This window comes from Anomalospiza imberbis, chromosome Z (genome assembly GCF_031753505.1).
Source record: "Anomalospiza imberbis isolate Cuckoo-Finch-1a 21T00152 chromosome Z, ASM3175350v1, whole genome shotgun sequence".
Classification (NCBI taxonomy): domain Eukaryota; kingdom Metazoa; phylum Chordata; class Aves; order Passeriformes; family Viduidae; genus Anomalospiza; species Anomalospiza imberbis.
In genome coordinates this window covers 66241293-66257566 of record NC_089721.1, presented here as the reverse complement: position 1 = coordinate 66257566, position 16274 = coordinate 66241293, and the positions used below count along the sequence as shown (strand labels likewise).

The 16274-nt window shown below is 42.9% G+C and overlaps 1 protein-coding gene across 1 annotated transcript; it reads right to left on the bottom strand.

Annotated features, from left to right (window-relative positions):
• Positions 1 to 2594: 2594 nt before the first annotated feature.
• ENC1 (ectodermal-neural cortex 1) lies at positions 2595 to 14594 on the bottom strand. Its single transcript, XM_068177146.1, has 3 exons — positions 14445 to 14594; positions 8053 to 9866; positions 2595 to 4620 (listed from the first exon to the last, which is right to left on the bottom strand). The coding sequence occupies exon 2, from the start codon at positions 9852 to 9854 to the stop codon at positions 8085 to 8087; it is 1770 nt and encodes a 589-aa protein (XP_068033247.1). The 5' UTR covers positions 9855 to 9866; positions 14445 to 14594; the 3' UTR covers positions 2595 to 4620; positions 8053 to 8084.
• Positions 14595 to 16274: the final 1680 nt, after the last annotated feature.

Genomic DNA, 16274 nt, shown 5'->3' with positions numbered 1-16274 from the left:
TCTTGGAGATACACAAACCTGACAGGACATGGCCCTGAGCAACCTGCTATGACTGACCCTGCTGAAAGCTGGGGTGGAGGTTGGATTGCACCATTTCCAGAGGCCCTTTTCCTATCTCAGCCCTCCTGGGTTACAGTGATTGTGTGATGCTTGAACATGCTGGATAGGCACTAATTTTCAGTCTTCATACCAATAAAACTACAAAATTATTATGTGAACCACTTTCCAGTTCAAGATCTTCTGTGCCTTACTGCAGGCTCAGGTGAAAAATGAGATCGTGAAACAGCTATTATGTCTGCCCTGAGCCGTGGCTGCTGGCAGACATAATAACTCTGACATTGGTTACAGAGTGCTCTGGGAGAGGCAGTACACAGTCTCAATGACTTCAAGGAAACATTCTCATACCCAGGAAAGCAAAGAAAAACTCCTCAAAGGTTAGCTGTGTCACAGGTTCCTGCTATAGGGTTTCTCACAACTGCTCTGATGCGTTTTCTTGGTGATTAATCCGTGCAGGATGCTGAGCAAGATTAACATCTGTTTGCCCCAGCCTGACTGTAGTCCTAGTCCAAGCATTTGATTCCAGGATATGCTCAGTGCTAAGAGCACATTCACTGAGCACATCTCCATCAGAAGTGTTGCTGGTGTCCAACAGCAGCAGAAAATGAGTGGATCACTAGTTCTCATCACCGTAAGAACACAAGGAAATAAATTTAGGATTTTTGTATCTGATTCTTCACAAATATTGTGAATTCTCAGACTGGGCTGTCAAGATCACTAAGTAGTTAGTCTCTTCCTATTTATTCACAGAAGAAAAAAGAAACATCATCTCCCTCTCTTCCAATACAGTTCTTGGCAAACTGCTGGAAAGTATTTCATATTTTTTTTAAATGCACACATCACTGTCTAGACAGGGTAATATTCAGTGAACACTTATGGTTTTGCATTTTATGAAACTAATAAAGCATATTAAAGACACTAATACAGTGTAATGAAAAAATAATGTTAGATAAATTCTGACAGCGACAATCTAGAAGTATTAAAATTGTACTGTTTAGATAGGATTTTCCAAGTCATTGTAGTTGATTTCTGCATAATGCATTGTTCAAGCACCCTTAAGCGAAAATAAAATCTGTTTGTCCATGGACCAATCTTTTTGATGGCCTCAGTAAAAAATTACAGAGTTTGGCTCTTTCTCAACACTTCATTTTAGTAGTCTGCAGTGCTCCATCACAAAATTGTTTCCTGTTAGCATGTGCCTCAATCCTGCAAGTGATGCATGCTAAAATTGTGGTCTCGGAATTAATCCACTGAACTCAAAAGGAATACTCAGGCTGTGTGATGTTAAGCACACACAGACATGCTTTCAGGGCAAAGACTGTATTTGAGATGACAGGGAGAAAGCTAAGGAATTTTATAGGCCGGCTTTTAACCAGATTAGCTTAACAAACATCGGGGAGGGGGGGAGGGGGGAAAGGTTTTGTCTATTTTAGAGATCAAAATTAATCCATTATTTGCCTTTCCAGCAAAGTTTAAAATTACTGTTATGTCTTTTTATTTAAAGATTCTTATTATGGGGGCTTGATTGTAAAATTGTCTAAACAGCCAGCTAGTTTGTCTCTGATTTTATAAAACCCATACCACAGTTTTTAATGGTTTAGAGGGTTTTTTTACCACAAATACTATTTTCATGCTTGTAATGTTGAAATTAACTAAAACAGGAGAAAAAAGTTGCTTGTACTTCTAAGGCCCAAAATAGCTGCAAAGAGTGAGAAAACGTGCCTTAGCTTATTGGCAGCTTCACCTGTAATTATCTGAAGTCGAGCCTCAGTGTACAGTCAGGATCCACGTCTTTGTCCCCAGTTTCTGGGGTTGCAAGCAGCTCCGGTCATTTTCCCCATTTACTGCCTGTGGTCTCAAGAAACACCAAGCAGCAGCTCAACGTGACCCTGCATGAAGCTTGAGGTGAGTGTGCTCTGCCCTTTCTTGACAGCAAGGTGGACCATAGATATCTATGGGCTTTTGATCAATAAGTTAATATTTTACTGCAGATATTTATTTGTCAGATAAAACTTATTTTAAGTAGAAACCCAAATGCAGTATGTGAGGTTAACAAAGTAGAGTTGCTTGACCACAAATGTCACGTTTTCGTGGAGGAAAAGTGCGTGACAGAAAAATTATTTTTTTTCCCATCCAGTCTTGCCCAAGTCCAGCAACTGTGAACACTGAAGAAACCTCACAAAATTTTTTCTAGGTTCCTAGGAAACTTCCTCTAGTGTCTTTTATGGCTCCCTTCACTCCTGAGAGTGATCCACAAGATGAAAGGCCAACAAAAATTCAAGGCTGTTTGCTTCAGTATTGCAACCTGCAGGTACAGGGATATAGAAATGAGACCTATCCTAATCTGTTTTCCTATTGCTAAAGGTCGTCTAAGGGGGGGGGGCAAGTGTAAAGAGGCTGTAGGTTTAAATACTTTTTTAATCTACCACTTCAATGAATCAGTTTCATCAGTGGAACTATAATTTTATCACATCTAACTGGAACTCACCCTTTTAAAAACTGCAAATGACTGCTTATCAATCAATGTTCTCTCAGTATTCACGGAAATCCAAATACTTTATTTCTGAAATGTAAAGAGTCTACTCCAAACAGCAAATCAAATGTAAGGCAGAGCAGACAAACTTCCAGTGACCAATGTAAACACTTTCAGATGACAAAACTTTCACAAATACAGCTACATCACTTTCACACAGAGAAAGGCAAGCATCACAAACGTGACTATTTTTGTTTTGCATGCACACATGCAGCTGTTTACTTATAACACAGCACACACCAACCATGTTACACCATGAATATGCCAGTTTAAGTGGGCTCCAGAAACATTTAAGAAAAAACACAATACAATACAAGCTTCATTACAGGATCTGGCAAAGAAAGTACCTGTGAAACACAAGCTTCTGAAATTCCTAAGAAAAAGAGTAGCTTCATCTCTGTCCAAAGACCAGAATAATAAGAAACAATTTTATTGAAAAATCAAAGTTTGGTTTCTCAGGATTCTCTCAGGCTTCTGAGCAACCAAGTGATTAAAGATACACCTGGATAACAAAAATAAAAAGCAGCAGAGTTTGAGGGCTTTTTTTTTTTTTTTTTTTAAGATAAGAGGTTTGAAATTCATTTTCTATCCCCATAAGAATTTTCTAGAGCACTTGGGTCTTTGACATCTGGCCACTCAGGTTATCTGAAATCCAGATGGATGAGGCAATCCAGTCAGTGCAAAAATTTACGCTCTTTCTTCTTTTTTTTTTTTTTTTTTAAGACTTCATCATTAACCTATGTTGAGGTTTTTTTTTGTTGTTGTTGTTTTTATTCTTGAATCACCATTCTCCACTCCTTCAGGACAATGTGGCTATATTGTAGGTAACCCTCCTTCAACCCAATAAATAAATAAATAAGTTTGGACAATGACTTCATCTGGGCTTGGTATCCAGAAGCTCTTCCACAGTATTTGTGTTGCAATCAGGAAGCTGCACAAAGCGAGTGTTGCAAGAGACTTTGGCTATTTCCAGGTTAGAAACTGAAAGGCATGACCAACAAATGAAATGTTGCAAGGACACCATCTACAAGACACACTACATGCAACCTGAGGAGCTGGTGGCCTGAGAAAGTGACCTCCATGGCTTCTTCCTTTAGTACATGTGTGATTTAAAATCCTGTCTTGTAATCCTTCCATTTCCGACTGGGAAGCCACTCCTCCCTTCCACCTCCAACTGTTACCCCATAGTTTTCTTTCTTTGTGCAGCAGAGCAAGTCAGCAATCACACTATGTGCAAAACATACAATTCACACAAGCCCTTGCAATGAAGACAATTGCAGGCATTATTTCAGCATGCAAGCACTGAACAATAAATAACTATATCTACAACAAATAACATAATAGGAAAGGGACAGACTGAATTATAAATACAGGGAAGAACGGGAACAATGAGCATTTTGGGGATGTTATGTTTGTTCCCCACTGTTGCAAAAACATTTCACCACTGGACTGGTCCTTATGAAGCAGAAGGTCACTTACTACACACAGGACAATGCAACATAGGGTGTAACAGATGCTGTAGGCACTGCCCACAGGCAAGCACACTCCAGTCAGCAGAGTTCAGCAGCAATGCTGCTGTATCTTCATTCACAGCAGCATCTTGCTGTTTCAGACCTGGCATGCTGCCTCTGCAGCTGGTGCTGGCACTTCAAACCACCACAAAGAGAGGTGACAACCATTTCAAATTTCACATAAAAACAGTGGGGTCCATGGAAATCAAGTGATGTGTGGTGCACAGCCAAGAGAAGTTCTGTCTCTGTTTTTTTCATCTTTGAAGGACTGATTAACATGGGCATTAATCCACAATTACTAGCACAAGGACCAGATCAGAGGTTTGTCCATTCATATTTAAACCACGTGTTGAAGCACTGAAGACAGGAGCTTCTTCTCTCATTCCTTCATGTCTAGGTTGGATAATTTAAAAGATGCAGATGATTTTCTTCAAACTCAAGAAACGCTGAATGATTTTTCTTCATAAAAACTTCTCCAGATCTGAGGTTCCAATTCTCTTCTCCAAATAAAGGAGTAAACTAAAAGCATGGGAAGAGGTGGAAGGAAAGGATAGAGAAATGACTTAAAAGGTTTTGCTGCAACAATATACCATAAGGTTTTTGTTAGATGTCAAAGAAAATCTAAAAGCTAGGCTTAGGATACAACCCAGCTAAGGGGCTTCACTGCCCACCCTGAACCTCAAGGTTCTTGTGCAATACCCAACTATTAATACATAAATGAGTCAAGAACATAATTATTTAGGATGAGATTCTGACTTTATTATTCTAGTAACATTACTCGGCAAACCATCCTCTTGACTGCAAAAAGACTGACTAATGTTTTGGTTATAAATTCAGTCACTTGAAACTTAAATCAAAGTGGCCTGATACACTTCAAAGTGATAGACTATGTATCCTGCATACTTCCATATTTTTATGTTCCCCAAAATCTTAAAAGTTTGTGGACTTGTTTTAAGCAAACAACCTTTTGTAACTTCTCCTTCACAAAAATCCACATGAACACTCAGTGCAGAGTTTTTTCTGTACCTCAGCCAAAACAAACCTGGTTGGAGCAAAGCAGAAGGGAAGCTGAAGGGGTCTTGCCCCAGTACCTCTGTTCACCTTAACAAATTCTGAATTGAATTTACTAACAGAGAGGGCCATAGAATTCCCTTACTTAAAATACGTCTGCTCTTCATTTCAGCAGAATTCTGCTTAATTTCTTTTTAAACAGCAATATACCATCCATCAATAAATCCATCCTGGAGTCCTTTATAAAATAAATTATTCAATGAGAAACTCAGCCTCTGGATGCTGAGATTGTGCTTGCTTTTTCACTGTGAACCTGTATCCAAATTCCAGCTTCCAAACCATAACCAGTTCATCACAATAATTTCTGACAGCACTGCTAGAATTTTATAAGGCAAATACTACTTCATTACAATGCAAATGAGCTCTAGTGCACTCACAGATCCTTTGAACACACCACATTTCTCTCAGGCTGTGATGTCTAAGAACAACAGAGAACATTCACAGGAAACAACTCAGCCTACATACCAGTCCACAGTGTTTTTGCAAGTGTGGGCTATTCCTTTTATGTCTAAAAAAAGGGTCCAGTCAGTGTTGATTAGTCTTTTCTAGGCATTCTTCAGTGTAGCATGACATTCTTCCCATCAAAACAGACTATCAACACTCAAGCTGAAACAGTGTTTCTTGTCATGGGATGAGCTTAAAAAAAAGCTACAAATAATACCAAAATAGAGGGGAAAAAACCAACCCAAAACTCCCAAGTCTGAGGAACAAGACAAAGCAGACTTAAGTCTTCCTAAAAGTTGTCAGATTGGGGCCACACAGCACCATGAAAACAGACTAATCACAAGTAATTTCCTTTTTGGCCCTCCCACCCACTGACAAAGCAGCAGGAGTCAGTAGGAAAAAAAACAACCTACTTGCTGGATGAGCACACAGTACCGGAGAGATTTCAGACTACAGCTACATTCAGTTATCTTGTGTGCTAGTTAAGCCAGATATCTGGTGTGTTAGTGAAGATAAAATAATGGCTTTTAACAAGATACTGCAGAGTAAAGGAAAGCTTTTTGCACCGTTATATTTGGAGAACTCTTTTTCAAAATAAAAGACTCCCTTATGCGCTGTAAACGCCAGAACAATTAAGTGAGACTCAGAAGAGTAAGTCAGTATTTTTCTTGGCACAGACCCGAGTCCAGGCATTCAATACTGCTGTTCTGATAACACTGAGAACTGCATAAAGTCAGTAATAATACAAATTAACTGAAGATATTAAGATACAGTTCCCAGCTAGGGAGGAAGCTGACACACAGAAATGAGGGCTTCCATTTGCTGTTGGGGAGCAATTACGGCCAGTAACCAGGACCTGGTAAGTCTTTAGGGCTTGCTCTGCTTTCCAAAGAAAAGTCTGGAAAAACAAAGTGGGCAGAGTGCTTTCAAGGCAAACAACTACCTCAGAGCAGAGCATCATGGCACAACACTGCCCAATTTCACAGTATATTTCAAAGCTGAGCTCCTGCTTTGCATGGGCCCAACCTTGTATTCTTTAGTCAATCAAAACTCCCAGTCAACCAAAAGACAACTACAGGAGTAACTGTCTGCCCTATCTACACTGCTTCAAAGACCTTTGGGGTTTGCATTTACTGCAAGAGTCAGACAAAGGTCTACTGCTGCAAAAAACACCAAAAAACCTCCCCAATGATCTGTCCCAAACAGACGAACCTAGAAGTCTTTACACACAAGTTCTTCTTCCTATATTCTGGAGAACCTCTTCAGTCTGAACTTTTAGGTAACCCAGAGGCACATGAATAGCTTGTTTAATTACTGCAACTCTATTTATTTGCCTTTTTCTTATAAGCTGCTCATCTTTATGGGTACAATATACACTGCTCAAATCCAAAAAGAAGCCACCATTCACAGGGCATTGATTATTTAGGATCAAGGACATCACTCTATTTATTTGGCTGACAGTAACTGATTTTGTATTAAAGCCACAAGGAGGAAATGGGGAATAAAAGCAACACAACACAAATGGGAGTCTGCCAGGTTTGCTGCAAAATACAGATTAAGAGCAAAAATCATCTCCCCTCCTCCCAAAAGTAAGAAATGCACAACAACCCATCAAGCAAGACCAAATTCAGACTTGCTTGTGAGAAGATACAATGCTGAAGTTGCATCTGGTAAGAACCTGGCCCATTATGTATAATTAAATTGTTTTGGAACAGTGTGTGCTATAAACTAGTAATTATTTCAGGCTGCAATATTAATTACATATCTTCCTGACACTATACCTAGTTCATCATATATAAGCATAAGTATTTTGAAAAGTCTGTATTTTAAAGTGTTAAAATGGAGAAAATGCAACCTTAGTCTATGAAGATGCAACCACACTGTCTAGCTGAGATTGAAAATTAGGCCTGAACTCCTTGTAAAACACCTATCATAAGACAGCAGCTTTCTCTAGAGGCTGTCTCCACTGTCTGCATGAAAATTCAAGTGAATTCACTAACAGGCTTCAGATCGGAATTTACTGTATCTTTTTCAGGTATTGCTACAGGATGCAGAGTGACCTAGTCTCAGTCATCAGACAAATGGCAGTAGAACCTTTGTTTAGCATGCATTTAATACTTAAGAGCCAGAGTCAATTTTCAAAATATTACCTGCATTTCCACACAAGTTGAAAATGTTATTTTTCTCAGTCCTTTACAACACAATCATATAGGGAAAAGCCTTGTAAAGGCAGGTGCAAGATATGTGGTAAACTACTTCCAGGATCTGGTGTTGTCACAGACGTGGTGCCTGGCTTACAACAGCCTGTGAACATATGTGTCTCAGGTGATCCAGATGTAAAATTGCATCAAATATACTAACCCCTCCTCAGAGCTGCTGCTGAAAAGTTTTTTGAAAAGCATTATTACACTGAAATTCAAAGGCGTTATTGCTTACCTGATAACTTGTAATTGCCAACATATACACAATTAGGAGGGGAGGTGCTTCCATGTGCTGACAAATGCCGTGGGAATTAATGAATAGGGCACAGTTGTTATGCTGTTCCATACATCTAATGTGGGATCGTAGCAGTCCAACGTTTTGCACCTCTGAATGCCAAAGTAGCCTCCAACCACATACAATTTGTTTCCAGATGCCACCGCATGGCAGCTCATTCGCTTTGCTGTCACATCTCCCACCTTAGTCCACTGGTATGCCTCACTGTTGAATTTATAAGCAGAGCATGCAGAGAATTCAGTATCTCCACCCATAATAAAAATCTGGTTTCCCAGAACAGCTGCAGCCGTGTAGCGCCAGGGCTGGGGGCAGGTGGCTGGTACAGTCCATCTGTTTTCACACTGATCATAGCACTGGACTTTGGGCAGCTTGTCATGGCTAACACTGGTACCACCAAAAGCAAACAGCTTCAGCTTCGCACTGACTACAGCTGCATTGCTTACGCCCTCTCGCAGTGGGGCAACCATGGTCCATTTGTTGGTCATGGGGTCATACTGTTCTACTTGCTTTAGGGATACTGAAGGGGAAGCTGGAAGGCAACCAGTTGCTGCAGTGTGCCCTCCTACTACATACAAACAGTGCTTAAGTTCAGCAGAGCCGTGGCCAAACCTAGCTACCAGCATGGGAGCGGCCTTCGACCATTCCTCATGAAGGGTGTCATACACCCAAACATCTTTGGAGACTCCATTTTCTGATCCCCGTCCCCCAGTGATATACACTTTGCAGCCTATGGCACAAGCACTGAATTCTTTCCGTGGGCTTGGAATGTCAGCTTTCGGAATGATCTCCTTTGCCTTTTGATCTACCAAATACAGCTTGTCGCACATAAAGGTTTGGCCACCCAAAAGAAAAAGTGAATGGCCAGTTTTTCGGGGTCTGGCACACAAGCTGGTGACCACTCCATCATTCTGTAAGATCTTCAACTTGCATCTTATTGATTCTTCTACAATCTCCTTGCTTTTCCTTTGCTTTGTGATAAGTTCTTCCATGGCCACATTCTCCATAAGGTATATGGCTGGCAGGAGGGCCAGTCTCACTGTCTGCAGTAGCTCTGGCAGGTAACAGTGACGCTTACTCAGGTCATAGTTGACCCAGTTGATAGCTGATTCATATACTAGCCTTTCATCTTCAGTTTCTAATTCTTCACTGGAAAGGAGTTGCATTACCAAGTCTTTTGGCAGCTGGAGGAAGTCTTCGCTTTTACTGATACTCTGGAAGTTGCTAAGGCACATCCTCCAAGAGAGCTCATACAGCTTGGTACACTGATGAGCATCTGACAGCAGCAGCATACCAAGACAGTTGGTGGGATGAAGGTTTTTCTCTAGAAACTCTGCACAAGCATCCCTAATGTCCTGAAACTCCAGCATGTCACCAGCCTCCAACAGTGACTCTGCATTTTCCTCATTGATGATAACTCTGGAGGAATATGCATAGTCCAGAAGAAGCTCCAGAACTTCTGGGTGAATAGAATTGTGAAAGTTGACTTCACTGTCCTGGCTCTCTTTCAGTCCTCCACTGAACATTGCTTCAAAATAGCGGCTACAAGCAGCTAGAACTGCTCTGTGGCAGGGGAACGACCTATTTCCAGCATGGAGAAGTACATCTGTAAAGAGACGCTGCTGACGCAGGAGGTTTAGGTGAGTAAGGACACTATCAGCATAGGATGACTTGTGGAACAAGTATATGTTTATGGAGCCAGTACTGGCTCTAGACTTGCGATTTTCATGCATGCTGACCGACATTTTCTTTCACACCTATAAGCAAAGAAAAAAATTAAAATAAATAAAAGTCAAAATCATTATTACTTTTACATATCAAAAAGTGTGTCTATTATTAACTATAGGATGGGGGAGAAAAAAACCTTAATTTACAGCTGAGTGGACAGAGAATTACATCTCCCTTTGGCATACATTTATTTTTTTGTAAGCTGAGATTCATAAATGACATAGTCTAAATTTGTTGCCCAAGAGCAGGTTTATCTTGGGAAACCTGATCTCCAACTTTCAGAGCAATACAGTAAGCAAGTAAGTTGGAGAAAGAAAATGAACCAGGACTGATTTTCTCACCCTTCCCCAACCTAGACCAGCTGATTCATTACATACATACACATGCACACGCTTGAAACATTCTCCTGTACTGAATCATAGCAGGAAGAGCTTCTAGACAGAATACCTAAGGAATGTCAAAAGCTGCATAGAGAACAAAAACCTACTAATCCCATTAGGAAGCTTCCCTTTGGTATAGTGATTCCATACGCAACAACACAAAATGAAAAAAAAAAAAAAACCCTAACTTTAAAATAAAACCCTGGTATCATACATTCAGACTTGTGTAACTGTAAAAAAATATGATTAGTAAATTGTACAGATGCCATCCTTATTCCACAGAATTCAGCGTCTGCTTGTTATAGTGATATAGCATATACATAGGCAGGGTCAGCAGAAAAACATGTTTTGATCACCAGCTGAAGTCACTGAGACACTGTCTCTGAAGCCACCTGGAGAGTCAGGTCCTCAGAGCCTAAGCCATTGTTCATTCTGAACTTTTGAGGAGGCATAAAACCATCCTATCCTGCCCTATTCCTAACAAACAAAACCCTATTCAGATCCTGTTTAGAGGTGAATGGTACTGTTACCTGCCATGATATGCAGGTCTACGTATAATTACAGCAAGTTTCCAGATTTAAGAGTCAAATCAGAACAGTATGGAGTACAGGGTAAGGGAGGAATATTGGCAGTGATACAAAGCTAATGGCCAAAAAGCCACAATGCAAATAGTAGGAGATGAAACAAAGAACTCAGTGCAGGCTGTGGCTGTGACTGGTACTGTAATAATCTCACTTCTCTCTCTTCAAACTGCAGAGAACACTTTGTGATAGCCAAGAACCAAACTTGACTAATTATTATGCTGTTTGCATGTCCAGAGTACCTTTTACTGCACTTTCGAATAAAGAACTGGCCAAAAGGTCTACCTGGAAAGCATGCAATGTCCTAAGTCAGAGCACCTGGGGCCACTTGTGAAGGTATTTAATGTGGATATACTTTACTCTCACACAAACATTTCTGTATACTTGAGCATCTTTAAGCAGTATTGAATTGTAGAATTTAATTCCTACATTTCTGCTTCAAGATAATACAAGAGCTTTACAAGCCTCAAAACCATCATTTTTAATAGATGTATTTTTCTAGGTTCATATGACCAGAAACACTGAGAAAATCAAAACCTCACATATAATTTGGACAGCAGACTCCATTTCAGAACATGCAATCTGTGTATATGGAATATGCAACACCTGCAGTCTAACTGTAGCGCAGCCAGTACCATCCTCCTCACTATCTGTGCTAATGTAATTGACTCGCCATATTGAACATCAGCAAGTCTGTGTTACACCTTTCCCTTCAGTTACAGCAAAAAAAGCCCTTAAACCCAACTAAAAGCAAAGACTAGAGAGACATCTTACTGTAAAAGTACCATAGCCCACTTTCTTTAATATGAAACACAATTTGTCACATGAAACTTAACTGGGATTGAAAATAGCAAGCAACACTGCCCAATATACAGTGCACAATCCAAAGTCCTCCAAAACAGAGAGGAGTAGAGCATTCCTACACATCAGTGCTACAAGGCAGAGAATCTGTCTCACCCTACCATTTTCTAAGCAAAAGCTTAGAAAGGGATCATACCAGTGCTCCCTACACCAATGCACTAAGCACAGAACAACTTAAGGCAGCTGGTATGTCTTCAAAATAGGAACTCCTACAAGGAAAATAAATGACCTTTAATGAAGTTGTATTGTCTGGCAAAAAAAAAAAAAAAAAAAAAAAAACAGATGGCATTTGAGGATCTTGAGCACTAATCTCAGGCTAAAATAACCCACTTAACCTATAGCCAAAATTAAGATACTGACCATTTACAGGTTGAAATCTCCTGGAACTGAAGGATTACAGAAAGGTCATGGCCTGAAATACTAGTATACAAGCAGTTTGATAACACAAACAGGAAGCTCAACACTTTACTGTCAAAATTTTCAAACTTTTCCAGGCACTTTATTGTCTTAAATGCTGCAAAACACAGTATTCACTGGATCTCTACAGGCAGGTTTTCCTCACACTGAGGACTTACTCTTTCAAGGTTCCTCACCAGGGAGCAGGATGGGAGCTAAACACCCATCAGAGACAACAGAATAACCAGTATCTGAATATGCTCACTGCTCCCCACACTCTATTCCAGTTAACTGAATGCGAGTGTAGACATCACAGTCTAGGCATGTCAGGATCTCTAATGAAACCACAGGCTCTCTTCTTTGCCCCCACATATTGCAGGAATCCAGAGTTTACTGAAAACTTTCTTTCATCATGCACACAGGATTCAGTAATAGGGCAGGTAAAGTTCACATTAGAGGCTGCAGATACAGGGATTTCGATCTTTCACCAGGCTCTGTACTCCCCGGAAGGCCTGTTCAGCACCATTCAGAATGAGCCCATAACCACAACAAAATAGAGGCAAACATAAAAAACCACCCTGCAGTCATGCATGCAGTGGAGGATAGTGAACTACAGACCACATGCAGAGGGGAGGAACAGATCACTCACTGTCTGTTACCCAAAGTCCACCCACAGCCAGGGTAACAAATACCACTGTAAAAGAAAAAAGTCAAAAATTTGTATAAAAACCCTTCCCAAACAGCTACTGAATTAAGGCACTCAGCATTTCACCCTACTAAAACAGAAGGCTTAGTCTCTTGGTGAGAAGTAGATTTCACACATGCTGGTCTTGAACTGTGCCTGTAAGATTGCCTTTATCATCACAATGTCATCTATTGAGAGGAATTCAAAATATGTCAATTCACATTTAAGATAAGCTAACATATCTCCCCAAACAGAACAAAGATACATATCCATACACATCTTTTTCCTCCAGTGTGGTGCTGAGATGAGTTTGCACATTGACTAGCTGAACAAACACCCTTAGAAGCAGGTATCATCACTCACTAACAGGCAGTGTTTCTGTAAATTGCCTGAGTCTCTGTAAATTAGGTCAATCCAGAATCTTGGAAGAATACTAAAATGCAAAAATGACATTTCCAATTTCTCCGCTTGGTGTTGGAAATTATGCAAGCCTCAAATACTTCAGCAGAGGTAATTTACTGTCAGTGATCAAGTGTTCATCTTGAACAATATTAGTCAATTCCCTTTAGGCATTTATTTCCTTAGAAATAGTATTTGTATGTAAAAGACAAGAAGTGGTCAGTAAATTACAGATACAGATTTTATCTAGGAACAGAGGTTGAACCACGACTTTGATTTATAATTACACTTCAACAGGCTACTTGTCACAGCAGCCCAGTAGTAAACACTACTTTAAGACTAAACAACAGGCTCCTTGTCCTACTTAACAGTTCTATAGCATGCAGGTCTCAGCTTAAATCAACTGAAAACTTAAGTATTTTCAAATTACTGATGCATCCCTGATGCACGCTCATTTTAATACGACAGTGGTGGTTGTGGTTTTTTTTAGAATCAGTGAAACAGCTGAAAGAGAGGAAATCTATTAATCGTCCCATCGCTTTCAATTGCTAAACCAGCATCGACGTGTGAGGCACTGTGTGCCTCAATGTGGCAGAGGCAAACCGTGACACTGCCTAAAGTTTTCAGACTCAGTGGCTGCCTAGGACCTGCAGCGAGACAGAAAGCAGAACACGCTGCTAGGAATGCACTACTGCTCACCACATGCAAACAAAGAAACGCAACTCTAAATTCCCCTCGGTTCGCCCCATCGAAACGCCTAAATAACTCCGAATCTGAGAAGAAACTTAACGAGCTTCTTCCCAGACTGATATAAAAACCAGTGCGAGAAGCTAAAATGCATTTAGTTTGCTTTATAGAGCAATAACCACGTGCAAAAGTTTCTGTACTGGCGCAGGGAGAGCAGCGCCGCAGCCAGCTCGGGGAGCAGCGAGGCGCTCGCTCATTCCCTGCCCTGCCTCACCACCGCTGAGGGATGCTCCGAACCGCCCGGGGCTCCAAGCAGGAAAGCTGAAGCCCAACGGGGAGGCTAGCAGCCCTCGTAACAAGAGCCCACGCTTTCCAAGGGCAGCCGAGTACAGGATATAGCAAACCACCGCGAACGCCGACCCCCAGTGCCCCGCTGGTACCCGGCGCTCCGGACAGGGCGGAGAGAGCCCGGCCTCCGCCCGTGCCGGGGACCAACACGGCAGCCCGGCTCCGGCCGGAGAAGCACCGCCGGCAGCTTGGCGGCAGCTCTGCCCCGCCGCTACCCTCCCGCCTCCTCTCCGTGCCGGGCGCTGCACCGGGCCAGCGGCACCAACTTACAGCAGCGGCTCCTGGGCAAGCGCGGAGGTCCCTGGGCGACGCAGCGCCGCGCATGGGAGAGGAGCTGGGCTGTGCCGGTTCGGCGGCGGCGCCGCGGAGATGCGGCGGGCGAGCAGCAGCGCCGGGAGCCGCGCAGCGCCGGGCGGAGCTGGTGCCGCTGGCGGGAGGCGGGTCGCGGGAGGAGGGCGGGAGGTAGGGAAGAGGGACGGAAGAAAGGGAAAAGAGCGGCAGCCGCTACTGCCGGCACGCCGACCACAAGCTCTGCCCCGGCGGCGGAGCGAAGAAGGGGTATATGGGCTGGGGGGCGGGGGGAGGCTTTATGCAAAGCCTGTGAGTGACGGGCAGGGGAGGGACGGCAGGACGAGAGCAGCGCGCTTGCAGTTGCTGTCCCGGCCAACGGCAGGGAAGGTATAGTGGGCTTCTCGTGTCGCCCTGGACGGGGGCTTCAGGACGGTCTCTGCTTCCTGCGTTGCCTACCCTGCCCCGCACGGCAGGGGCGGCGTGAGGGCCCCGCGGGGCCAGGCGGAGCAGCCTCTCGCTGTACGAGCTCCTGCCCCGCGCTCCGGGTGAACAAGGGCTGCGCCCCGCCGCGCAGACGGCGAGATAGCTGCGCGGGATGGGGAGAGCCGAGCGGACGGGACGGGGGCCGGTCCTCGCGGCGTGTCCCGTTGGCTGGCGAAGACCAAGCAAGGCAGGCGGTGGGAAACTCCTCCTCCGCGCCCTGGGACCGGCCGGGAGGGCGCGGAGGAGCCCGGGCAGGGCAGGCTCCGAGCCCGCCGCCGAGCGCTGCTCCTCCCGCGACGGGGCGGTACCGCGGAGCTACCGCGGAGCTACTGCGGAGCTACCGCGGAGCTACTGCGGAGCTACCGCGGAGCTACCGCGGAGCTACCGCGGGCTGTGCGGCCGCTGCGCTCTCGGGCGGCCTTCGCAGAGCTGGCTGTTCATAGCTGCCCAGTGGAGTGCTCCCGCGGCACAAAGGGGAGCCTGGCTTTAATTATTTCCCAATTAACAATGTATGTGGAAAACAGATTTGTGCAAAAGGCCGATTTCAACACTAAACATCTTCTAGACATGACAGCAGTGTTTATATAATGGTATTGTGTGGCTCTGTACAAGAAGAACATAAGGTACCACGATAAACATTGCACATATTGCTCGTTTAGGAAGAGAAGAACAATTACACCAGCAGGAAGCTTCTTTTTTTGAATATAATAGTTCGGAGGATTTGCTTATTCTTCATAATTAAATGTCACCCAAACTCCTGTTGAAAAAAAAGAATGCCCTGCAAGCAATTTGCTCACATGCAGAGCGTTATTTATATTTGTGTTGCTGGACTCCAGAGTCTGCAGATTAGCACACAGTTAATGTACAGCAGGACACATCTGTAATTCTAGACATCCTGTGGGCATATGCAAGACTGGAGAGCATAGCTGAACAGGGAGCACATTAAAGAGTAATTTGTTTCATAGATTATTTCTTTTTACAATATTGTTTTATTACAACATGAAGGCTGCAGGTTGCATGGTCTAAAAATGTTGCACATCTGTATGTAATAAAGAATGTTTCAGAGTTGCTTAGGTGTGATAAGCTGTTGTAAATTGTAAGCAACCTTGCACAAGGGGTATTCACGGACACCAGTGTTCACATGAGTCATATACCTATAGAGGATTTTGGATTAGACTGTGAATGTTCAATCTTTGTTGCACATGGTATTGTCCATGTTATGAGTCCAGGTTTTTCCTTTTATCGTAACATAACCATAAAATGCCTCGATCCTATTTTCCCACATTTCCCCCCAAGTAAACCTGAAGAGATTCCACCCAAATCCTG